Genomic DNA, 25,192 nt, shown 5'->3' on the forward strand with positions numbered 1-25,192 from the left:
GGGAGGGCCCCGGGTGGTGTGTGAAGAAGCCCAAGACTTCACATTTCCAGGAGCTGGGAAGATGAGATTTGACGGGTATTCTTGCCGTTATTAATGCTGACATTTAAAATTATTAAGTTTCAGAGGCAAGGAAAAGATCTGGAAAAAGTTAAGCAGCGATTAATAGAGATCGCTAATCACGTTGACAAGGTGAGTTCTTTTTGGGGTAATTAAATCACTCAAATCACGTAAATGTTTAGAAACGGGCTGCAGGGAATGAAGCACACCTCGTCTGACTTGGCGGTGAGATCGGTTCTGCCTCTGGTCCTGGGCTGGAACACGGACTTCCCCTTCCTCTGAGCACAGAATTCCCGGGCGTGGAACAGCTACAGGAGATGCACGCTGTCTGGACCGCGGTGGCCTGGGGCTACATCTCCCTCCAGACTCTCTTCTGGCCAGAGACCCAGCGTGAGGGGAACCCTCCTCCATCAGAGCCGGGAAACCTGTAGGACGCATCCGACCCTCTGGGACGCATCCGACCCTCTGGGGAACTCCTAAGTGCGCCTCCTCCCAGGTCTCCCCGAGTTGCTCCCCAGGGCCCCCTCCCCGCCGAGGGCAGGCTGTCGTTTATAAAGGACACGCGGGCTCCAAGGTCCGGAGACATGGCCATTGGCTTTCGGTTCAATCAGCTGTTGGAATATCTCCCCTCCCCCCCCCCCCATTCAAAGAGGTTGGGAGCTTTGGCAACCAACCTTGGCAAAGGTGGTTCAGACCTAGAGGAAACCCCAGAAGCCTGGTCTAATCCCGGGAGTGTGTGCTCAGCAACACTCCCTACACTACCTGTCCACAAGCAGAGGGCGAAGCTGTCTGAGCACCTGCCCTTCTCCACGCACCCCGCAGAACAGAGCCATCAAGCTGTCTGGTGCTGGCTCTCGGTCTAAAACGGCTTCTCACACCCGCCTGCACGTTGGAGTTGCCTGGAAGCTTCCAAAGGCATCGCTGCCCGGGCACCTTGGCAACTGGGGGGCTGTTAATAACTTGCACCGGTAATTAGAGAACAACATACCTCGGAAAAGACCTGACGGACTGCATGGAATTTGCCAGCCTGGCTGTTCTTGTGTTTCTGGCCGAGGGAGGGTTTAATTCCTGAGCACCCGTAGGCGGGCCGCCCCCAGCAGACCCCAAGGCCCCTGCTGGGGGTCCGCGGGCTCCTCCAGATGCTCTGTGCCTCCGAACCTGCTCACTGATGAGCCCTGGGCTCTGGCCAGTGTTCCAAGGTTCAGTTTTGCACCGCTGCAAGTGACAGCATCTCGGCCCCAAAACGACGACTGCTCCACGGGCAACTTCACGTTAACAGCTGCCCGGCCGGCTGCATTGGCCTGAAGGGAAGGGGGAGAACGACAGCCCAGGCCGAAAGACCAGGCAGTGATTTAGTGCAAAGGTGACCTTCTGAAACCTCCAGGCCACTCCCCCCACCCCCCACCCCCCACCCCCCACCCCCGTAAGTAAAACACAGGAGGCGGGTCTGATGCTCAGAGGCAAGAGCGAGGCCTGGGCACTAGAGCCGAGGGATGTTCCCCAGGTCCTGATCCCGCAGGGCAGGGCAGGGCAGAGCCCTGACACGTGTGCTCGCCCAAGCTTCGCCTCTTTAACCTCTCACCTCCAGTCTGTCCCACGTCTTCTCAAGAAGTTAGCACCAGCCGCAGGTCCATTAGCGCTGACCCTCTGTGACCTACTTCTGGAAGGGCTGGTCTTCCGTGCGTTTCATTTCTGCAGGTACCTCCCCTCTCACGGGAGTCTTTGTTCCCCCTCTCCCGGGCCGGTTGCCTGAAGGATGCGAGTTCTCATGTCGGACCCCGCAGGGGCTTCCCTTTAATTCCACCCATTTTTTTCAGATCCGTTTCTTCCAAAAAGCCTCCCTTGAGCCCTCAAGCACAGCCCCCTCTGAATCCCTGGTTTCTGCCCTCTCTTGGGAGTTCAGTCTGTTGGAGTGAACTGTCCTAATGGCCAAGAGTCCCCAGCCTTGAGCCTCTTGCTGACCTCTGAGCAAGGGCAAGGGAACCCTCATTCTTGTTCTTGGTGCCACTGCTGAGCCCGGCACTCAGCAGGAGCCGAGCAAATCCTTGTCGCCGCTGCGTTCGTGGGCGAATCGATGCCACCGCCCTCGGATGGTGTCCACCCCCGTCCTGGGCTGCGTGGGCCAGGCACACAGCCGCCAGGCCCCCGTCGAGCGTCTCCCCAGGCCTGCAGTCACAGTGGGTCATCTTGGAAGGGAGCCTGAGCACTCGCACAGAAGGGGCCGTGCTACATAGCGGTTTAAATCTGGGCGCCAGGCCCACTCTGCTCGTGTCCACATCCCGGCCACGCCAGTCGTGCCTTGAGCGGTTGCCTGATCCCTCCAGGTCTCGGTGTCTCTGAGTGTAAAATGGGGTTAATGCTAACTCTTGGTTCATGGAGCTGTCGTGAACGCTAAGAGAGCTGCGGCGTGGAAAGTCCTGAGTGCTGCGCCGAGGACGTAGTAAGTGCTCTCTGAGTGTCCGCTGTGGTTATGGGTATCAGCCATCAGCAGCCTGGGAAGAACGCTCCCAGCAGGCAGGATTGTCTGTGATGACTCAGGAGGAGTAGCACGCACGACACTTGCTCAGTGACGCCGATTTGGAGAGGAAGGACCGTGTGTGATATGCTGACGTGTGAAGTCTGTTATAAGGATGTGACCCGAGAGAGCCAGCAGAAATGGTAACCCATCATGGTACGAAAAGCTCCTTGGTTGGCCAGCACCAACGTCAGCTCTGAGAAACAATGACACGCAGTCCCATACAGACCTTAGTGACCCTTCCATACAGCCCTCATCGGAGGCAAACACAGTGTCCCCTTCACAGGTGACAACCCTGAAGCCCACACAGGGCATTGGCTCTGAGGTTGTCGCTTAGCAAGGCGGTGTGAGCATCGGCACTGGACTTCTTACCCATCTGCCTCCTGATCACTGTTACCTTTGTGCCTGACACAGTGGGAAGTGTGGTCCCTCTGTCAAAAGGCAGCAGCCAAGACGCATGCCGTCAGGATTCCAGAGGAGTCCGGGAACTTCATTCAGCCCCGGGAAGCCTGGGCTGGGAGCTTACGAGTGGATACCACAGACAAGACCAAGCAATGCTTTTTTTTTTTTCCTCTCTCTCTCTAATTAATTTAAGTTCTAATTAGTTCCTTTAATGAACTATTGGTTAATTGCAGTATTGGTTTCAGGAGTAGACTTCAGTGGTTCATCATTTACATACAACACCCGGTGCTCACCACAAGTGGCCTCCTTCCTGCCCATCCCCCACCCAGCCCATCCCCCGCCCACCTCCCTCCGTCCACCCTCAGTGTGTTCTCTGTCGTTCAGAGTCTCTTATGGTTTCTTTCCCTCTCTCTTTTTTTCTTCCCTCCCATATGTTCATCTGTTTTGTTTCTTAAATTCCACATATCACAGACCGAGCAATTCTTGATTAAAAACAAGCTGTTGGGCAGCATTTGGGTCGAAGCATTGTCTCATGAACTTATTAATGTAATGCCCATAATTGTCATCTGCTTGAGACCCAGTTGACGTTCTGCCATGTAGCTTGTGTCCCAGTCATACCCTTGTGCTCACCAGATGACCGCGGGGAGACGAGCAGGGGAAACGGCGAGCCTGCCCTCCGCGGGTTCAGCACCAGGGTCAGAGGCTCACACTTGGGGAGCTGATTGCCCTCTGGCTCACCACATTGGAATGGGGCTTAACCATCAAATGCGGAGCTTCTGCGACTTGTGTTACTTGTTGGCCCGGATCCTGGTAGAGGAAAAATGGGACGAGCTCACACCTGGAACTTAACTTTGGCTGCTGTCATCAGCCACCTGTTTCTGCCTGGTTACCAGGCGTCTCAGAAAATGAGGACCTTCCCATTGTGTACCACCTCACCCCTCATGGGCGTTGGAAGATTTTACAGCCAGCCAGGTGATCCCATGTCCTCACCCCTGGGGTCCTGGGCACAGAGCCATCTCCTTAGCCACCTCCTGCCACTTAGGGGGCAGGAAAGTAGTTGGGGGCAACACGGAGTTCTTCCCTCTGCCCTGACCACTCATCTCGCCCTGGATAAAACTATCCCTTAGCCATTAGAAGAATTGCTCGTCCTACCTCTGACCCAGGATGATCTGCTTGTGGAGGGAGGGCTGTAGGTTGAAGTCAGGGATGTGTGCAGACGGGAGACAGAATAGCAATGACAATACTTGCTTTGGGCAGGGTACCCAAGACTTTCTATCACAAGGCTGTAAAAGAGGAACTTCCTTTAGATCTTTCCTGTGACACCTCTGGTGAACTAACTTCTGGCTGTGAGGAGAATGGTCAACGAAGTTCCCGAAGAAGAAGGGTTCTGCTTATCCCTTTATTATTCCGAAAGATATTGATTTGTTCATTTGATTAGAACCTTCTAGGTTGGTTACAAGTGACGGAATGTGATCGTGTCAGCCAAGTCTGAGTCTTTGCTGAAAAATTAATACAGATTCATTTTCAGCAACTCGTAGGTAGAGCGTTTTGCTTAAAAGGAACAAATTATTGTCCTTGGCAGTGTCTGAAAGAGCCTAATTCCCTCATTGTTTTTCTTGCCATAGTTATTAACTGGCTGTCTTTAGGCATAATGTGACTATGTTAGCAATAGTAACACATCTATATGCACATTTTAAATCACCAGTGAACTGTGTGAAACGTGTGCTTCCATACCAATAAGGGCAGACGTCAAAAAGCCTATTAACTTTGGCATCTAACTGGCCAGCCACATTGGAAACCCAGTTAACACATCACTTTGTATCAGACACTGCAAATATTTCTTAAATTCTAACGCCACAGGAACAAGGGAGCAGAGAGGGATTTTTCTCACCCGGGTCAGTGAGGCTCACAACATGCAAATATGTACTAGTCTTCGTTTGAAGTTCTTATGAATGTGATCCCCAGAGGATGCCTGTCTCGGTCAGTTTTACAGACCACTGAACATTCGGATAGTGCTGGTGGGCGTCGAGGTATGGAATGACATCGACAAATGCTCGATTAGTCAGGACCCGTTCACAAGCCTCCACGAATTCCTGGACTGGAGAAAGATGAAGCTTCTACCTCGAAAATCACATGACAACGCTCAGCTTATCAGGTAGAGTGTTCGTGATCTGTTCTTTGCTTGAAGAACGCGTGACCTCAGCAACCCCCTGTCCTGGCAGTCGCTGAAGCTGCACGCCTCTCTACAGAGCTCACTGGCTTGTACAAGGGTGTTTCCCAGCCCACAGCAGCGGGGCACACGCCATCCTGACCAAACTGTGGGTCTGTTGGGAACGTCTCCCTTTGAACCCCCTAGGAAACCTGTCCCTCCAAGAGATGTCTTATTTTCTTTTTCCATCACCTGGATGTTTTCCTCTATGCAAATTTCTCTAGTCTTTGTCTTGATATAAAATTGTCCCGAGTAGGCGATTAAAAAAAAAAAAAAGCTCATTTTCTTTCATTATTACTGAAAAATGTTTATGCAAGATGTGAGGACGATGTATTAGGATGATTATTGCCAGATGCCTGGAGAGAGGAAATGTTCATTCCTCCTCCTGTTTCTCTAGGACTCTGGTTTTCTAGATCAGAGGACCCCAGCGGTCTGCATTCTTTCGATCGCTGTGGACTGAGCATCCATCAGGAAGCCAGCACCCTTGAGGTGCTTTTAACATAACGGTGACCAGTACTGTAAGGCTCCCTGCTCTCAGGAGTCCCCAGTCCGTTGGGAGAAGGTGACAACGAACAAGGAAATTGCAGAGAGCGCTAAGTGTCACGGAGATAATAAAATGAGAGAAAACACAGCTATAATGTAACATACTATATTAGGAAGATATTCGGACACCTTTATATTTAAAGGGAAAAAAGTGTAATCATAAACTGAATTAGTAAGGAGTGGGTTTTTCCCAAAGTGACAAACTTTTTATTAAGACCCTTAAACCTTATTCTTACGATCTCATGTAGCTCACTTCACTGAATTGAAAGCTTCAGGGTCAGAGACACTTGTCTTAGGCAAATTGTATCTAGTTTCTTAAAAACTTATAGAAAGCTAAAAAGCCATTCTTACCCCGTCCTCACTTTAGAAAATGCCTGCATACAAACCGAGGCTGTTGGCATTCCCTGATAATTTACTTTGGCCATTTTCACAGGGTTGTTTGTTTTTTTTTTTTTCCCGCCTTGGATATTTGTGGTCGCCTCATATTTTATGCATTGATTAATCCTGAACTACTAAAAGTACATTTTAGATATTCTGAGTCAGAGTATTTTGTTTTGATTTTTTTCCCCAAACGGAGTCTGTCCAACTTGAACATCTGGAAATAAATTAGCCTCTTATATAACCTTATTATTTATATGCATATATAATGGTATCTGTTAAAATGGTCTATATGGATGTAAATACAAAACCTGTAACCCCAACTGCTGTACATATGAGTATGATAGGACGGATGGATGGACAGATGGATAGATACATGCATACATACACAGATGAGGTTTTATATATACTTACTCCCTTTTGTCCAGTTGAATGCTGTCAAAATAACTAACTTTTCAAACAGTATGTGTCTACCTACGTATGTACATGGCCAAGATAACATGAGTAAGTCATTTAAAGATTTAAAAGAGATTCCCTTAAAGAAGATTCAACAAATACGAACAATGTGGGTTGTTTTTTTTTAATTTTTTAATGTTTACTTATTTTTGAGAGACAGAATGTGAGTGGCAGAGGGACAGAGGGAGAGACCCAGAATCCCAAGCAGGCTCCAGGCTCTGAGCTGTCAGCACAGAGCCCAACGCGGGGCTTGAACCCACAAACCGCAAGATCACGACCTGAGCCGAAGTCGGACGCTTGACCGGCTGAGCCACCCAGGTGCCCCACAATGCCATTTCTCTCTAACAGATGGGAATGACCTTGGACACTTAACTGACTGAGCCACGCAGGCACCCCTGACAAATACAAACAATGTTTAATTTGTAACGCAAGAGGGTCGAATGAACAACGCTTGCATGAAACAAGCCTTGATGTCATTGGACTCACTGATCAGGTTAAGAATCCACAGGGGGGGAAAGCCGGTACCTGAGCCATAACGTCCCCTCCTGGAAACTTCCTTCTGGTGTAGTAAGGCTTTGTGGCTGCTTATTCTGCATTGACTCCAGAGGAGCAGTCATTTCTCTGCTGATTCCCCTTTTGCCAACTACGTTAGCATCACACTTTAAAGAGTTTGGGTTTCTGGCCTAATTGTAACGTCACACAGGAAAGCAAACTTCAGCTACAACAGGAAGTCTCATGAACCACCACATCCATTTCATTTAGTTACCAGTGATTCTCTGTGATGGCCTCAGCGCTTCATTAGCAGGCATTGTTCAAAAGGAGTAGCTCCTGGGGCGCCTGGATGGCCCTGTCGGTTAAGTGTCTGACTCTTGGTTTCAGCTCAGGTCACGATCTCATGGTTTGTGGTCAAGCCCTACGTCGGGCTCTGTGCTGACTGTGCAGAGCCTGCTTGGGTTTCTCTCTCTCTCTCTCTCTCTCTCTCTCTCTCTCTCTCTCTCTGTCTCATAATTTAAGAGTGGCTTTTTGTCTGTTTCCTAGTGGGGTTTATTTCCAAGGGACCACCATTGGCATGGCACCCATCATGAGCATGTGCACAGCAGAGCAGTCCGGAGGAATCGTCATGGTAAGTCAAGGGCACCGGGGAGCCGATGTTGGTGCCCCAGACGCTTCCCTCGCTGTCTCGGGACAGCCCCGCTTTTATCAGACTCGGTAAAATGAGGCCTTTTTCTTAAATGGCTTTTAGATGTAATTCCACCTTATTTTCTAGCTCCGTTGATGATCTTCCCTACCCCATAATGTTTCAGGGACTCTTTATTCAAAACACCAAGTCACACACAAGTGAGGTGAGTGTGTAAAAATAACTCAGTGGAAGCCCGTCTGCCCCTTTTTTGGAGAAGAAGTTTCAGCTGGGGTCTTGGTCCAAGCATTTCAGTCCAGGATGCCTCCCGGCATTGGGATGAGCCAGGACACGGGGTTGCCCTCCTCATTCGGTTTCTTAGACAGACTGTGGTCTCACCAAACATTACTACCAGAATGGTTTTCTGATGGTTCTGCGTCCAAGGCCCAACAGCCAAAAGTCTGAGGTTTTTAACTGTTTACCACTGCACATGCTTGACCCACCTCCTAGCCTGTGTCCAATTTGTCTTTATAATAACATTAATCTTGGAAGGCAGATACTTAGGTTTATTGATTTGTAAGGATATTTTTGTCATATGTGGGCTCTATACGTTTATACAAGGGGGCAAAACAGGAAGAGTATTTGGGGCTTGTTTCTTACGAATTTAAGAGGGAAAGAGCTTTGATATGCTACCCAACAGGAGACTCCTGTTCCACTCCATCCGTTACTTAGAGAAAAGGTTTCACCTCATGCTGGTGCTGTCCCTCTTCCGAAAATATAGCGGCCCCTTTGCACCAGCCCTCAGCCAGGGCGTATTCTCGGAGACCAGTCTGACATCTCCGTTGAACGAACAGAACCTTGCCCTTCTAAGAAACCATGGTTTCCTCCACACTCTTTTTCCAAACAGAACCTTTCTGAATACTCCATTGTATTAAGGAGCAGAAGGAGTAATGTTCTGCTGACTCTTATTTTCCTTCCGTACTGCCCGACCTAATCTTCTTAGTGAACATACATAACAAATGTCTCTTCTCTGATAAGTGTTGCTAATTCCTGTAAACATGCACTGAACATATAAGCCGGAGAGGCCTTTGGGAAAAGCGTGGTCACTCTGGATTTCTGGCTTGTACAAGCTACCCTCTGGTTTTCTTTGAACTTACAAGCCCTTTGTGTGCTCTCCACCATGGAAGTCCCTGGAAAGATTGCTTTTTGTTGGTGCCAGGTTAATTTCAAGTCAGATCCTGACTATATTTTTACAGAGGAGCCTGTAAAATTTTAAGAGGGAATAATTTTCTGTTTCATGGCTCCATGGTCAGTTGCTCCTGACTTTGCCACTTAAAATGGGCATAAATATTTTTTAGAGCTGAAACTGAATTCCTCATAAGCATAGCAGACTCTGCCGTTTGGGGTGTTTCAACATTTTTATAACCATTCTGATCATATTTAAGTGGCTTTCTTCGGTTTGTATCCCTTATTCTGTTTCCATACAAGCGCTTGATCAAGATTCCTCCTTTAAAAAGCATACAGAAAAGCCTGTGTTGTTTTTTTTTTCAAATGGATGAAAATGAACGTGGCAGATATAAGCAAATATGTGGACTGCAGTGGCAATCAGGTCAAGGTCAAAGTTCATCAACAGGAAATATGTTTGACCTACATGTCAGCGGTGAAGGTCATCCTTAGACACATCCTTTGTCCGCTCCAGTTAGGAGAGAGGCGTCAAGTGGGACGGAAGGCCACAGCCCCTTTAATTCCATAAAACTCCTGAGATAAATGAGCTCAATGTTTTGGCCAGACCTGAAACTTCTAGACTCCCATTCTCCTATTATGTCTCTGCAATTAAGTTCATGGGTGTTCCATGTGACTATGCCTGCTTCAAGGACTCACAAATACCTAAGAGGAAGGAAATCAGGTAGCGAAGAAGCAAGAATGCCTATCAAGTTGAAAAGACGAGTTCCACTACTGTTGCGCTATTTTTTTAAGATAGAGCAAATCATGAATTCAGTAACTTAAAGCCGTGCCTTTGTATCTAACTGAACTAAAACAATCTAGGTTTGGGGATGATGCCGTAAATAAAGAGGTAGGCGGGGCGCCTGGTTGGTTCAGTCAGTTAAGCGTCTGACTCTGGATTTCGGCTCGGGTCATGATCTCACGGTTCATGGGATCGAGCCCTGCATCGGGCTCCGTGCTGATGGTGCGGAGCCTGCTTGGGACTCCCTCTCCCTCTGTCTCTGCCCCTTCCCTGCTCACTCTTTCTCTCTCTCTTTCAAAATAAATAAATAAACTTGAAAAAGTATTTTAAAATATATTTTAAAAATAATTAATTTAAAAAGAAGTAAGTTTTTTTTTTCTTATTACAAACCTAAACCGTTTGTCAGGGTCCCTTGAGAGACAATTCTGTTCATAATCACCTATCCGTGAGACAGTGTAAAACAATTTGGCAATTGAAAACTAACACAGGCCATTTGGTGATACAAAAGAATCAAATAATCGTTTTTAAAGGACGAATTCCTTGAATTTTGTGCCAGAGCATGTGAAATGTGGCCCTCCACATTCCTAGGTTGACGACTTTCTCTTTGCCAACCTGTGTTATTCTTGAGAATTGATTTCCTGAAACATACTTGTGAAGCTTCCTACAACAGGAAACTGTAAAATCTAAACAAAGTAATTTATTAGGAATTTCATCCATTCTAAGAATTACTTGGTTCCGTGATGTGCTGCTCTCTTCTTAGACTCAGGGCTGAAAAGGGGCAGCTACAGCTATAAGCAAGAACCTATAATAATCTTTTAGGAGCACGCCTTTACAGGGGGCCCCGCAAAGGTCATCTGTGTCAGGAATGATGCTTTCTCCCAAGCACGGTGTCACTGTTTCCTGGCAGTTTCTTGGAAAACCCCTTATCTCTTTCCTGGGAGGCACAAAGCAGTATTTGAATAAGGGACCTTCTTTGCTCTGCGATGTGTAGCCCTTTTCAGAAACACCACCGATGGGCCCAATTTCTGCAAATCACATTTAGTAATGAACAGTTTTCGTGTGTTCAAGTTAAGGAACAATATTTTAATAATCAGCGTTGAATAATTTAGTAACGATACTGTAAGTAACAATCATTTCCAGTATCTCCTTAGCCAAGCCAACCACGTACTCCGTTAAGATAGGGGTGGCCATACAATGCTTGCTAGACGGAGAGACCACCTTCCAAAACCCATCAAAGGGTAGAACGAACCCCCGGAAGCAAGAGTGAGAGAATAAGGCTGCTTCGGTCCATTTCCAAAGTCTGCAAGAGACCAGCAAGAAAGAGGCATAACTGGTCTCCATCTTAATTCAGTGAATCTTCAGATTATTCAATGTGGTTAGCTTTTTTTTTTTGTGAATTCTTGTGAATTTTCCAAGTATCCTTCTTTTTTTTTTTTTTTAATTTTTTAAGTTAATTTATTTTGAGAGAGACAGAGTGTACGGGAGGGGCAGAGAGAGAGGGAGAGATAAAGAATCCCAAGCAGGCTCCTCGCAGCCAACACAGGGCCAGATGTGGGGCTCGAACTCACAAACGGCGAGATCATGACCTGAGCTGAAGTCGGACCCTTAACCACCTGAACCACCCAGGCACCCCTCAAGTATCCTTCTCTACCAAGTAGACAGGAGGGGTGTGCTCAGTAACACCTGCTTAGGTCTTATTTAGAATGTCACAAAGTATAGGGACACCTGGGTGGCTCAGTCACTTAAGCGTCCACCTTCAGCTCGGGTCACGATCTCACAGTTCGTGGGATCGAGCCCGGAGTTGGAGCTTGTGTTGACAGTGCAGAGACTGCTTGGGATTTTCTCTCTCCCTCCCTTTTGGCCCCTCTCCCAGCGCCCCCCCCTCAAAAGAAACTTTCAAAAGAAAGAAAGGTGTTTTATAAGAGACTGTGGGGAACAGAATGGAGATGATTGCCTTGAGTATTTCACATAAAGACAGAAGGAGTCCTAAATGTGTCCATGATGTAGGCACTCCTCTGCAGAAGGGACCCCAAACTGGTTTAATAAAATAGGTCAGATTGTTTTTTAAGTTTGAACTAAATAATGGGTCTCTATATTTGTTCCTTTTAGGGGATTGGATTCGGTCAAGTGTTGACAAAAGTCGGTCAAGTGGTCAATGGCAGGGGAGAGAAGTAGACAGGGGCTGGGGAAAGGCCAAGGAGATGTGAACTATACATTGTGTTCTTGTGTTTGCTTTGAGGACCATTCAGACAGCCCCCTTGGCGCAGCTGTGACCCTGGCACATGAGCTGGGCCACAATTTCGGGATGAACCATGACACTCTGGAAAGAGGCTGTGGCTGCAGTGTGGCTGCTGACAAAGGAGGCTGTATCATGAACCCTTCGACCGGGCAAGTACCGACATTTCTCTATTTGTAGAGCTGGGCCTGACGTTGAAGTGCATATTGGGAAACTGCTGAGCAAAAATCTCCCTGGTTTCCTGGCAAGAGCACCCATGGAAACTTCCAGAAAGAAGTCCCTTCCTAAGTAGCAAGAGTGAACTGCACTCCTCTGAGAAGGTCATAGGCAACCAGATGGCAATGCCACATGGCATAAGGATGGACTTCTCTGAGAAGTGGCGGGGGTGGGGGAGGGGTAGACACTGTCTTTGTTTAGAAATTGAGACATTATCCTACAATCTGAGCACATGTTTTCTATTTGAGCCCACAGCTCCAGTGCCCCGGCCATCCTAGGGCCTGGAAACTTGCTGGGCAAAGGGGTCAAGGTTAGATGGGTCACACGTCCTTCAGAACGTGCTAGTTGGGGAGTGTTTCTTCCCTCAGGGTTGGCCCAATGACGTCTCTGAAATACATCGATAGCACGGGGCCGGGGCCGGGGGGGGGGGGGGGGGGGGGGGACAGGTACCAGCGTCCCTACATCTGATGCATCCACCTTATTGGATCCGAGAGGTTTCAATGACGTGACTGCTCCCTTTCGGTCAATTACATCTTTCTTCCTCATGGAATGCCTTTCAGAAACTCTAGACTTGGTTCACCCGGGAAAAAAGGAAGATAGTTTCACTAAGGTACCATTCAAATGAGGTGGAAAGAGACATCACGTGGAGTGATTGAGTACAGGTTCTGATTAGATCCCGAAGCCTCCACGAGCCCATCCCAAACCCGAGTGCTGTGCTAATGTGGGGAGATTTTCATTAGGAAAGGAGAACACGCACTTGTTACCATCTCCTTTTTTTTATATCTGAATGAGACCTTCCCAAGCTCTTGTCTTCACGGCACTTTCCCGGCGAAGCTCGCTCTCTGGGCTTGCTGAAGGCCGCACTACCATGGGAAGCCAGTCCGGACTTACAGCCCAAAGACTGGCCTCTCTGAAGACCTACTGGCAGGGGGCCAGGCCTGGCGTGAGGGGGGGGACACCTGCCAGAGGCATAAAGGCCCCAGGAGAGGGATGGATTGTTACAAAATGCACTTATGCTTTGGCAAGCAGCAGCTTTGGGGGGCTCCTCAGCTGGCTCCTAGGGCATCACATTCCCCCCAGAAACAAAGACTGGGCGGCACTGCACATCGTCCCTGCGTGAGAAGTGTTCGTGAGGCATCTCCTTGTCACCTTATTAGCAAGTTACTGCTTCTCTTCACCGCCATTAGCACGGAACCTTCGGGGATGCATCCTTTTTGCCTCTGGTTCTGTCTTCAGCATGACTCAAGGGAGTCACCAAGACCTTGTAGAGGAACTTGCTCTGAGTCTGTGATACCAGAAGCCAAGAACCTGAGCCCAAAGTGCTAGTACCTTAGGCCAACAGCAACAGGAAATGAAATATTGCAAAACCCTAGATACTAACAAGGGAGCTCCCCAAGAGGGACACAGGCTTCTCTGAGAAAGTGTGTAGGACTCTTGTCATGTAAACAGTCCAGTCAGAGGCAAGATAACTATCTGCTGGGCATTTGGGGCAAAAAATTCCTTCTTAGGATGTGAGGTTGGGCCAGGGGCCTGTAGGTATCTCCTTTTTCCCGTGGAATACTGGCCAGACAGACCCCAGCATCACTGGCCAGCTTGCTGCGTGAATCTCAGACAAGGAAGCTGGTAGGAAATTAACATACAACTGAGTGGTCTTCAGGCTTTCTCATTCCTGATGAACTCCAAGTGGCTACAGAAAATTCTCTGTTTCCTTAATTTCCCTGATGATCAAATAGGCACCAAACATTAGCCTCTATTCCCCCCACAAGTGGTTTCCAGTGGCTAATATTGTGTATGTTTTACAACTCTTGATAAACTTGGCAGACGGAAGAGAGGAAAATCTAGACTGGGAACTCTGGACTGAGATTGAAGAGACGGGGTAGCCCCTGTTCTGATACCAATTGTTCTGGGTAATACAGGCAAATGGGTAACCCCTCTGTCTTCCCATTCTTCATCAGGAAAATGAGTGAGTTAGTCTTTTTCCTTCCTTCCTTCCTTCCTTCCTTCCTTCCTTCCTTCCTTCCTTCCTTTCTTCCTTTCTTCCATCCATCCATCCATCCATCCATCCATATTCATCCATCTCTCCATCTTTTCATCATCTCATCCATACCTCCACCCATCCTTCCACTTACTTGTTCACGTAGTCAACAGATATTTTTGACCCCTGGGCCTATTGTCATGGGGAACACACAGAGGAGGGAAACCCTATAGCTCTAAAAATTATATGATTCCAGAGGCATAACAGCAAGACCTACTTTCGGATACTCCGTATAATTTTGTGTAAACCCCTTCAACTGAGAAAGTCTTCGTGGCAGTGTTTAAGGATAGGAGCCAAATGACCCTGGAGATACTCGAAATTCATAGGTAGAAATGCTATTGTTAAGAGCTCAGCAAATCATTTCAAAGGGTTTTTCCCCCCTTACCAGGGGTTTGCTAATAGCCTTTACTTGATTTATATCTTATTAGCAATTTCTCAGTTTTCTCTTTTGCTGAGCTTGTGCTTTTGCGTAAATCTCTTCTATTTGGTTCTCGTTTATGATCCCACATTCCTGTCCAGAGAGTGGTGTTTTTAATTTTCTCAGATGGAAAGAAACTTCCTAAAGCAAGTGGGTGAATTAATCACAAAAGTCCACAGTGAGGGGGAGGTCAAGCCGCCCAGGCAACCCTCAGCCATCCATCACCCATCGGAGACCTTCCAGGCTGCTTTTAATCTGCAGTATTATCTCAACGTGGTCATTCTCTTACCTCACAGGGGCCCCTCGAGAGCAGCGGAGTGGATTAAATGAGATCACGTGTCTTTGTAAATTGTAAATCACTCCACAAATACACAGTGGTAGCATTGCTATTCTTGTTTAGCTCACAGGGGTGTTGGAACCATCGAGACGTTGAGGGCCTCTTCCAGAAGCCCTGTGCTCAGCTGCTGGAAAGCACTTTCATTCCCACTAAAGGTCCCTCAGCAACTCGCCCACGGTTTCTCTGTGAATGGCTCGTTGTAAACCGGCCCACGTCCAAACACCAGCCCTCCTCCTGACTTCCTCTGCACCACTGATTCAGGCACCGGCAGCAAACGTTAAAAAATGTTACTCGAGTCGTAGCCTCGAAGGTGAGCCCCGAATAGAGACGAATCGGTGACTGCTTTAATGATACTCAGATCTTCCCGAATCACAAAGAACCAAGTATTGCAGATGGTTTCGAGGGAAAAAGCACAACCCTTGATATACCGTGTTTATTCCTTATCGAGGCATTCCAGAATCCCAACTCCGAAACATTCGCCGCCTGCCGTCATTGACAAATGGGACCCAAAGCCCTGGGAAAACTACGCTGGCATGCAGTCCTGCTACAACGGGGTGTTATGACTTGGGTCACATCTTACAGGATAGTTGGAGGGGGGGTTCCTTACAGGTTGTACCATTAATTACTGCAAGGCCGGCCGTGTGTGCGAGCATGTGTTTTATGTCTGTGGATAGTTAACATGAAGACCTGCCTTGGAAATTACTCTTTGGCAAAAGCAGTCTCTGGGGATTCGTGTGGGAGTTTAAACTCAATTGAGTCCATCCATTAATGAGCTCCGTGGAGCATTTGGTCTGAAAGGGTTTGAGGACAAAGCATGCCACATTTATGGGAGGAAGAAAAATGTGAAGAGTTTGAACACTTTTGGAAAAGATTACTTAGCGTCGTTGTAAATGTCACTTCCCAGAGTGGACCAAAAAAAAAAGCAGTATTGGCATTCAAAACCTACTCTCAGAGCTTCCTTTATTTTTTGCAGGAAGCTTTCTGTTAAAAAGAGTTGGAGTCAGAGAGCCTCTCATGGCGGGAATGTAGCTAAGTCTTAGGCTCATACTGACCCAGCTCCTGCGGGATATCACATGCCCTGATGCTCAGATGTCAGGGTGACAACCGTGAACGGGACAGACCCCCTTCTTGCCTCCTGGAGCTTGCAGTCTCTTGGGGAAGACAGACTTGAAAAACAATAAATTAAAAATCACAAGTTAAAAGGAGTGCTTTGAAGGACACCAGGAAGAGGGTGGAAAGGAAATGCGTGGGCTAGGGGCCCCCCCTTTTATTGGGGGCTTGGGGCAAAGCTCTCTTGGAGGTGACAGTTAAGCAAAAAGCGAAAGGAAGAGAGGGATGGAGAGTCCCCAGAGAGGGGGGAGGTCATGCAGTTGGGTGGAGGGGACTGGAGACCAGGGGCTCGTGGGGCTGGATCCGGATGGGGGTGGGGCCTGGGGGCCTGGGGAGCTGGTGCCTGCTGGAGACGAAGGGGGTGGGGGGCGGCCGAGAGAGCAAAGCCCAGTCCACCAGACAGGGACGTGGTTTTGTCTCCAGGGCAATGAGAAGTCGTTGGAGGGTTTTAGGCAAAGCAAAACTATGATCTGACTTACCTTTTAAGATTTCTTCGCTTCTTTTTTTAAGGTTATTTATTTATTTTGAGAGAGAGAGTGCAGGGGGAGGGCAGAAGGAGTGGGAAAGAGAGAATCCCAAGCAGGCTCTGCGCTGTCAGCACAGAGCCTGAGGTGGGGCTCGATCCCGCGATCCAGGAGATCATGAACCAAAATGAAATCAAGAGTCAGACGCTCAGCTGACTGAGATACCCAGGCAGCCCGAGATTTCTTCACTTTTGAGATCACTAGCATTCAAGCGATTATGGCTTGCCAAATTAAGCGGTTTGTGTCTATTTTTGTAAAGGCAGGACATGCTTCTTGGAAAACCTAAGTAAGCACGACAGGGTATAAAGTCTGGTGTATTTTGCTGTAGTTAATAGGCATGGGGGATTCAATGAGAAGCGTCTTACATCAGCACCCCAGGCTGTGCGCCCCACACTCTCGCCTCCCAGCTTTGCATACGTGATGTACAAAATGCTGTTCTCTCTAGGATGTCACTTTGCTTTCCTTACACTAAGCATCCTTTGAGGACTCAACTTCAAAGAGCCACGGAAGAGCCCTTTCACACTCCGTGGGTGGGTATCTGAAAGGAATTACTGCAGAGTTTTCATGCTGATGGTAAGGATGAGGTTTGGGGCTCTTCGGGTTTTGTTTAATCCAGACTGGCAAATGGCTTCGAAGCAAAGGATGTGCTCCCCGGCTGCCAGCAGAGAGTGGAGAGCCGCAGGGTGTGCACCCAGGAGACTGCAGGCTAAGAAACTCAAATGAGCATGACCCCTTGCTCTCCAGCGGTGTAAAGGATTTACATTAAGCTGAGGTTGGACGTTCAGGAATAACGTCCACAACTGGATCAGATAACCATGTTTAAGCACAAAGCACTGCCGTTCTGTGTCCTCAACAGTTTGTATAATTGGCTCCTTCAATTCCATTTAATTCGATTCAGGAAACGTTCACTGCATACCTGCTCGCTACACAGCTGTCTGGACGTGTAGCACATCTGGATGGCCTCCGCCCAGGTTCGGCCTCCCCCCGTGACTCTGACTCAGGACAAGCCCGCTGCCAGGAAATGGGGTGAGGCAACCAAGCGTAGTGAAACCACTCATTTGCTCAACTAGGATTTACTGTGCCCCTGTGTGCCTGCCAGGTCCTAGGGAGCAGAGTAGGGGCACAGACCCAGAAGGAACCTTGCCTTCTAAGAACTCGTGACAGGCAAGTAGACTGCTGATTACATAACAGAACCTCAGGACTCTGACGGGGGACGTTTTTGGTGCCGTAAGGCTCACCGCAGAGGCTCCTGATCTGATCTATTTATAAGCTCCTGGGTTTCGTGGCACCTCTTCTAGAAGCATATGCCTGTACAAAATAAGGAGGCATGTCTAAACATAACTATAAGACCATTTCACACTTTCAGAGAACCACCACCAACAACACTAATTCATTGTGAACTGGGACCAGAAGTTGGAAGGGACTGGGGCGCCTGGGTGGCTCAGTCGGTTGAGCATCCGACTTTGGCTCAGGTCATGATCTCGCGGTTCATGAATTCAAGCCCCGCGTCCGGCTCTGTGCTGACAGCTCAGAGCCTGGAGCCTGCTTCGGATTCTGTGTCTCCCTCTCTCCCATGCTCATGCTCACTTGCTCTCTCTGTCTCTCTCTCTGTCTCTCTCAAAAATAAACATTCTTTTAAAAAAAGTTGGAAGGGATGGTGGGCAGGGAACACATTCTGGGATACAATCCAGTCTGAACCCTAAAGAACTGAATGAGGTCAGGAGGACTCCCCCCGGGGATTTCTAGCTCACGTTGCTGGGAAACTGGATTTCTGTTTGAGGAGACTTCTCTCTGAAAATGTGTTTCAAGGAACTAAAATGAACTTGCTCAGTGAAAGATTCCTCAGAATTGGGGATGTGGTGGGAACTGATAGAAATTGGATGTATTTTGGAAGTCTCTACTCTATGTAGAACTTGCTTTCTTGAAGAATAGTGCAGGATCCGTGTAATTAAAACTCACCCCCGCCCCCGAACCCTGCAGAACTGAGATCATGAAACACATTTATCAGAAGGGGATTTTGTAAGAAGGGGATTGTGGGAAATCATTTCCCCATATTGTCTCTTCATTTAAAGGTGATCATTGTTTTCTCAATGAAAAGTTTGGGAAAGGCTTCACGTCATTCTTCAAAGTATAGGGGGATACATGGACATTTTTATTCAAGGAGAGGACAAAGGGGGAACAGCGACAAAATGAAGAACTCTAGTAACATTAAAACACTACCGCCCAGAACCAGTTTAATTACCCAGCCAGAGTGACTTAGTTGGCTGCATCCCAACATTATCATAAGAGGGAAATGAACTGGCAGGAGAGATTCTCGAAAAGAGTTCAAGAGGGCGCATCACTATGGAGAACGTTCTTGTTCCTCTCTGTGTAATTGGGTGTCGCTCACTGTAAAATACAGAAATTTTGTCTGCAATTCATGCCGAGTTGGAATACTCAGCGTCCCTGCCCAAGAGCCCAGTAGAATCACCCTCCTCTCTTAAGCTGGGCACAAAACAGAGAGGTCAAGCTGGGGAGATGGGTCAGCATGGCCACTGCTCCTTAAATATCCCATTCGGGGGAAATGCACATGGGAGAACTTGACTTTGACCCTCAAGGATTGGATTCCACCGTCCTCGTTCATCAGTAACCTGGGTGTCATTTGTCGTGTATCGCACATATCTTTAAAATGCCCATTTTAAGGATAAGAAAGCTGAGGCTCAGAAAGTTAAATGTACTGCCTACACTTTCAAAACAACCCAACTGGAAGCCCCAGGACATAAGGCTGAGTCCCCAGGTCCCAAGCCCCTGCCTTTCCACTTTCCTGTTACTTACCTCAAATCAAAATGCCACTGCTTGGCAGCAGCTAAGCCTCAGGAAGAGGAGAAGGGCGTCTATCCTGAGGTGGTGGTCAGAGAAAACTGCTGGGCTTCCTTCCAGCCGCAGGCTTCGAGGGAGCTCCGTGCAGCTGGGCTCCACGCATCGAGGCTGAGGGCAAGTGCGGGAGCTGTGCAGTTCAGTCCTACCGGTGTGTTTGCCACACGGACGTGGCCACAGCCGTGTTTGGGTTTCGTCTGTGGCCTGAAGCCTTCTCAGTAGAGAGCAGTGTCCCTGCACGACTTCTGGGAGGCAGGAAAACCGCCCCAGTTTTAAACCGTTTAGTTCTACAAACTTCCTTCAACTTATATTACAACAGCAGAGAATTATTTCCTGTCATTGCTCGTTAATCCAGCATTTTATTTGTGGTAGAACATGTGCGAAAACATTACAGCTGAAATTCTGCCAGTGCTTCCCTCCCCCCTCCCACACACCACACAAACACACACACACACACACACACACACACACACACACACACACACACACGTGGCTTCCTCCTCTGCCCCGGGCGTATGGCACGGAGGCCACGACATGAGGTCAAGGGTAAATTTTGGGCCTCTCTGCCACCCAGCAATATCCAGCAGGACTCACTTCAAGCTCCACCAGGTCAGAAATTTTGTTTTCTTCTTGCTAAATCCTCATCCCCAGCACCTAAAACAGTGCCTGGCACATAGTGAAGTGCAGTAAATACTTCTTGAATCAAAGCATGGATGGATAGATGAATGGGTCAGTAGATGAATGGATAATGGTGAGTGGAATGATAGATGGGCGTGTGGGTGGGTGGATGGATGGATGGGAAGGAAGGAAGGAAGGAAGGAAGGAAGGAAGGAAGGAAGGAAGGAAAGAAAGAAGGAAGGTGGGTGGACTGATGGATGGATGGAATGATGGAAGGAAGGAAGGGAGGGGAAGAGGGATGGGAAGGAAGGAAAGAAGGAAGGAAGGAAGAATGGTGGGTGGACAGATGGATGGATGGATGGAATGATGGAAGGGAGGGAGGGAAAGAAGGATGGGAAGGAAGGAAGGAAAAAAGGGAGGGAGGGAAGGAAGGGAGAACAGTGGGTGGACTGAGGGATGGATGGATGGATGGATGGAATGATGGAAGGGAGGGAGGGGAAGAAGGATGGGAAGGAAGGAAGGAAAAAAGGGAGGGAGGGAAGGAAGGGAGAACAGTGGGTGGACTGAGGGATGGATGGATGGATGGATGGAATGATGGAAGGGAGGGAGGGGAAGAAGGCTGGGAAGCAAAGAAAAGGAAGGAAGGAAGGAAGGAAGGAAGGAAGGAAGGAAGGAAGGAAGAATGGGTGGACTGATGGATGGATGGATGGATGGATGGAATGATGGAAGGAAGGGAGGGAGGGGAAGAAGGATGGGAAGGAAGGAAGGGAAGGGAGAACGGTGGGTGGACTGACGATAGATGGATGGATAGTGGTTGCAGCACAATCAGATGTATGCAGAGTGAGGCCATCTTTCCACCTTCCGTGTAACGGCTAAACCTCCGGGGTGAAGGCTGAGCCTGTGGTCTCTTACACTAACCAGCATTCACAGCACTGCCGTTTTCATTTGTTGTATATCCCACATCATTCTACAGTGGATTTATAATAGCTTCAAGAATAGATATGATATAATAAATAGAAAAGCAAAAACAAAATGAAAAATAAAAAAGAATGAGAGCTGAGAACCCCCAGGGAAATGGGTGGCAAATCGGTGGCTGGGTCCATCGCTTTTCTCGTACATGCTCCATGGAGATCAGAGTGACCAGAGCAATTTGCTTTCAAACAGTGGGGTCCTTTCTGAAGCGTCTCCCCTGAAAGCCTTTGCTTAATTTAGCAGAAGTGAGAGGAGACGGGACAAAAATATAAAATCTACAAGTAGTGGTAAGGGACGCCTTCCATGATAAGGTGGCTCAGTCAGTTAAGAGTCCACCTCTTGGTTTCGGCTCAGGTCATCATGTCACAGTTCATGAGTTCGAGCCCCACGTTCAACCCTGCGCTGACTATGCAGAGCCTGCTTAGGGTCCTCTCTCTCTCTCTCTGTCTCTCTCTCTCTCTCTCTCTCTCTCTGTGCCTCTCCATGGCTTGTTATCTCTCTCTGTCTCAAAATATAAATGAATGAATGAATGAATGAAAGTAGTAGTAAGAGTAATGCCTTGTAGACTTTATGGGCCACTCTCCAGTCTGCAAAGAACTTTCATGTCTCCTTCTCATTTGATTGTGCCTGAAAGGGCAAATACAATCGCCTCCATTTTACAGATGAAAAAAACTGAAGTTTGAGGAGCCTAGTGGCCCCATAGCGGGTCAGGACCGGACTCTAATGTCAGCCCACAGCTTCCGGTTCTTGGCCCCTTCCTTCACAACTCCCCGGGTGTCTCTGAGCGGAGGGGACTTTGGTTCCCAATCACGGGGGTGGGGGTGGGGCCACGGGCCAGTCCTTCACCCTTCTTGAGTTCTGGCTTGCCCTGATGGCGACTCCCGTGCCAAGGAGCCCAGCGAGGCAAGACCAGGTCTCGTACAAACTTCAGCCCCGGTTGGGTGGCTCGGAGGTGGCTGGCCGTGACTGCCTGTCTCTATCACATTTGATGAAACGTGTCGTCCCTGTTACAGACTCAGAGTCAGCAGAAGCAACTGGCATCATCTTCGCAGGTCTGTCTGCTAGTGTCGGGGGAAAGAATGGAGTTATCTTGGACGCGCTCCCTGTCCCTCATTGACCTCTGGATCTGTCTGCCTCTGCCAGAGCCCGGTCCCTGGTGAGCCCCACGCAGAGACAGAGGCCTTTTCTCGTAAGGAAGCTGAGAAGCTCCGCCAAGACCCGGCCCCTGATGGGCCGGGGCCCCCCGCCCTCGCTCCCCGGGCCCTCCAGGACTGGGTTCAGGAGGAAACAGCTGCCCGCGCACAGGAGCGAAAGGTCTCGTCTCTGGTAACGTCCAGAGACCTCCCGCGCACCCCTCAACTGACCAGAGCTCAGCAGGCCTCTTTCTTTATTGAGAATTCGGGGAAATTACATTTGGGCTTTAATTGGTTTCCAGGGAGGAGGAGCAGAGGTCAAAGTTCACATGTAGCAACATGAATTATAATGGGCCGCAGATGGCGTCCTTCTGAATCCCAGGTGTTTGCTATTAACGCTGGACCTGCCCTACTAAGGACGGTTTTGATCAAGTTGGGCCTGGCCTGGCCCTTTCCTTTGCCTTCTGCAGCCCAGCTGGTGGGCCCGCTGGGTCAGCGTTGGGGCCCAAGGCTGGGTCGCCTTCCGTTCCCGGAGTTGACGGGAGGAACTCCTTTCGGGCGCCCCGGGTCCTGCTCCGCTGCGCGAGCCAGTGCTCCTGGTGTCACGCCCCGTGCACGCACGGGTGGGCAGAATGCAGACTCGGGCTTCCTTCGGTCCCCCCCACCCCCCGACCGCCCCGAGGAGTCTTCCGCCCTCAGCTTGTTGGGGCCCCAACCGGCTCACAATCTCCCCCAGGTGGGTGCCTTCCGGCCCGCGCTTGACCTCAGGTGCTGGATAAATCCCCAGACCTGGCCTTTGTTTCCCGTCTCACGGGAGATGTTCAGGAAGGGGCCGGGAGGGTCTCCTTGGAGTAACGTGCCTGTCATGTGGCCGGTTTGGCTTCTGCCTCCACCTGACTCCAGCCACCCGTCCTTGACTCGGGTCCAGCCTGAGACTGCCCTGCGGCCCTTCCCCAGGGGGTGCCTCCCGGAAGCCGCTTCTCAAGGCCTCGTGACTGTCGTGGAGGCACCGTGGTTGCACTGAACGTGGGACTTCAGGTCAGAGAGCAGTGTTTCCACACGTGAGACGACTATGACGTGGCACCGGACCTCTCTGAGCCTCAGTTTCCTCATCTGCACAATAGAGATGATGTCCTCTGACCCACGGGGGGCGGGGCTGGGTGAGTGAGAGTGCCCACCGAGCACCCGGCCCACAGCAGGGACTCGCCGACCAGTGGTAACCGCTGTGAATAATTATGCTCATTATCGCCGACATGCAAGGCAAAATGGAGCCCAAGCCCCCGAAATGGGCCTCCTTGAGCTGTTCCTCCGTCCTGCCAGGCTGCTGGGGACCAGGCCGGTCCCAAAAGCACCCCCTCCTCCTCTGCCCCTAAATTCTGCGCGTGGTGATCGAAAGTTTTCATTCCTGGGCATAACTGTGGAAAACCTAAAGGTTTGTTTAAAGATGGCCCTAGGATTTGGGCTTTGAAACTTGACCGAGTAAAGTCCATCCCCAAGGTGACCTCGGGCATCCTCTCTCGCCGTAAACAGGCCTCATGCTCAAGGAGGTAAGAGAAGACGGTGATCGTGTGGGGTTTGTGCTCCTGGAGGGACTAGGAACACGGAACATCAGCTCTGAACTGGGTGAATTTGAGGCGTTGTTGTTGGTTTTTGGGGTTTTTTTTATAATTTTTTTTAACGTTTATTTTTGAGACAGAGAGAGCCAGAGCATGAATGGGGGAGGGTCAGAGAGAGAGAGAGGGGGAGACACAGAATCTGAAACAGGCTCCAGGCTCTGAGCTGTCAGCACAGAGCCCGACGCGGGGCTCGAACTCACGAACCGTGAGATCATGACCTGAGCCGAAGTCGGAGGCTTAACCGACTGAGCCACCCAGGTGCCCCAAGGCGTTGTTTTTGAAAGAAGGTCATCGGGCTCGTTGTGGAATTCATGGGGAGAATGAGCCATTCGATCGCGTTCTCAGAGAACGGAGGCCAGGTCGGCTCTCTTTGGGGTCCTCTTCCACCCCGAGCTCGGGGCCTGGCCTCGGCTGTGGAGTCCAAGGTTGGACAGGTACGTAGAATGTGCTCACGGGATGTGCGCTTTGGGAGAGACTTGGAACAAGCTTCCAGGAACTGATCACAACCATGACCGAGTGGCAGGTTAAGAGTTGTCCAGATGCCTTTTTTGTTTGTGTTAGTTAGTTGTTTACGCTCCTAAGTTCTGGTTGAGCTACAGGAGCCCACGCCCTTGCATTCCTGACGAGAATCTTTCTGCTCCTTTCACACCATGTATGTATCAAAATGAGGCCTGGTACTTAACTGCCTGATCCTCCCGGGCCTCCTGAATCGTCTTCCTCTCCAGCTTCCGCGTACTTGTGGTTTTACAGTTTAACGATTGCTACGTACGGGCCACAATCGATGATGAATTCTGCACCCTGTGGACAATGCTTCTAAGTCCTCGAATGTACGAGGCACTGACTGTCAGTAATTTCAAGGCACTAAGACACAACTCTTAGAAAGAAATACACAGCTTGTTTCTGGGAATACTGGCAACGAGCATCTCACGATGCTTTGATGTTAACTCGCGACTTCCCCATTTTTGTTACAAGCTCACGGATCCTGACCCGTGGAGTGTGAGGTCGTTGTTGTCACCCCGATCTGTAGATGTGACCACTGAGGCTTGGTTTTAAATCTTGGCTTTAGTTTTGATAGATGGGGTGCTCAGATTCCAGCTTCCCCGTTCGATTCTTCTCCACCTGCTCTGTGCAACGCGCCCAGGTGAAGAGCCCACCCCCCCCACCCCGCCAGCCTGTGGAATCTGTCACCTGCAAAGAGAAATCGGTGGGAAGCAGAAAGTCGACAACATATTTTCCAAAACCAGCTATGCCTTAATCATTTATCAGCTGTGGGAGAAGCGAGGCTCCTGTTTGTTGTTCGTTGGGGTTTTTTTCTTTTCCAATCGATTTAAACAGAGAAATCTGGATGGCTTCCCATCCATCCTGGTTTCCTGCGACGTTAGCTTTTTTCTGTCACACCGATGCGTCTGCTCCTAGGTGTTCTCAGCGGCTGCCCAGGCCATTTCCCCCTCCTTTTTCCCGGGTCACTTCAGTGTCGT

General features: G+C 49.3%; 1 protein-coding gene and 1 long non-coding RNA gene across 3 annotated transcripts in view; one reads left to right on the forward strand and one right to left on the reverse strand.

Annotated features, from left to right (window-relative positions):
* Window positions 1-25,192, forward strand: part of ADAM12 (ADAM metallopeptidase domain 12) — a 347,656-nt gene that overhangs the window by 254,546 nt on the left and 67,918 nt on the right. For both annotated transcript variants that reach the window (XM_078434959.2, XM_078434958.2), the window contains exons 8-11: window positions 118-189; window positions 4,960-5,129; window positions 7,599-7,683; window positions 11,883-12,031. In XM_078434959.2, coding sequence (XP_078291085.2) covers window positions 118-189; window positions 4,960-5,129; window positions 7,599-7,683; window positions 11,883-12,031 — 476 coding nt within the window. The remainder of the gene's footprint in view (window positions 1-117; window positions 190-4,959; window positions 5,130-7,598; window positions 7,684-11,882; window positions 12,032-25,192) is intronic.
* On the reverse strand, window positions 895-8,851 carry LOC144613209 (uncharacterized). The gene is made up of 5 exons (XR_013550592.2): window positions 8,424-8,851; window positions 4,127-4,473; window positions 3,605-3,781; window positions 1,640-1,806; window positions 895-1,358 (listed from the first exon to the last, which is right to left on the reverse strand). It is a non-coding gene; the product is annotated as an uncharacterized LOC144613209 (long non-coding RNA).

Source organism: Panthera onca, chromosome D2 (assembly GCF_046562875.1).
Source record: "Panthera onca isolate mPanOnc1 chromosome D2, mPanOnc1 haplotype 2, whole genome shotgun sequence".
Classification (NCBI taxonomy): Eukaryota; Metazoa; Chordata; class Mammalia; order Carnivora; family Felidae; genus Panthera; species Panthera onca.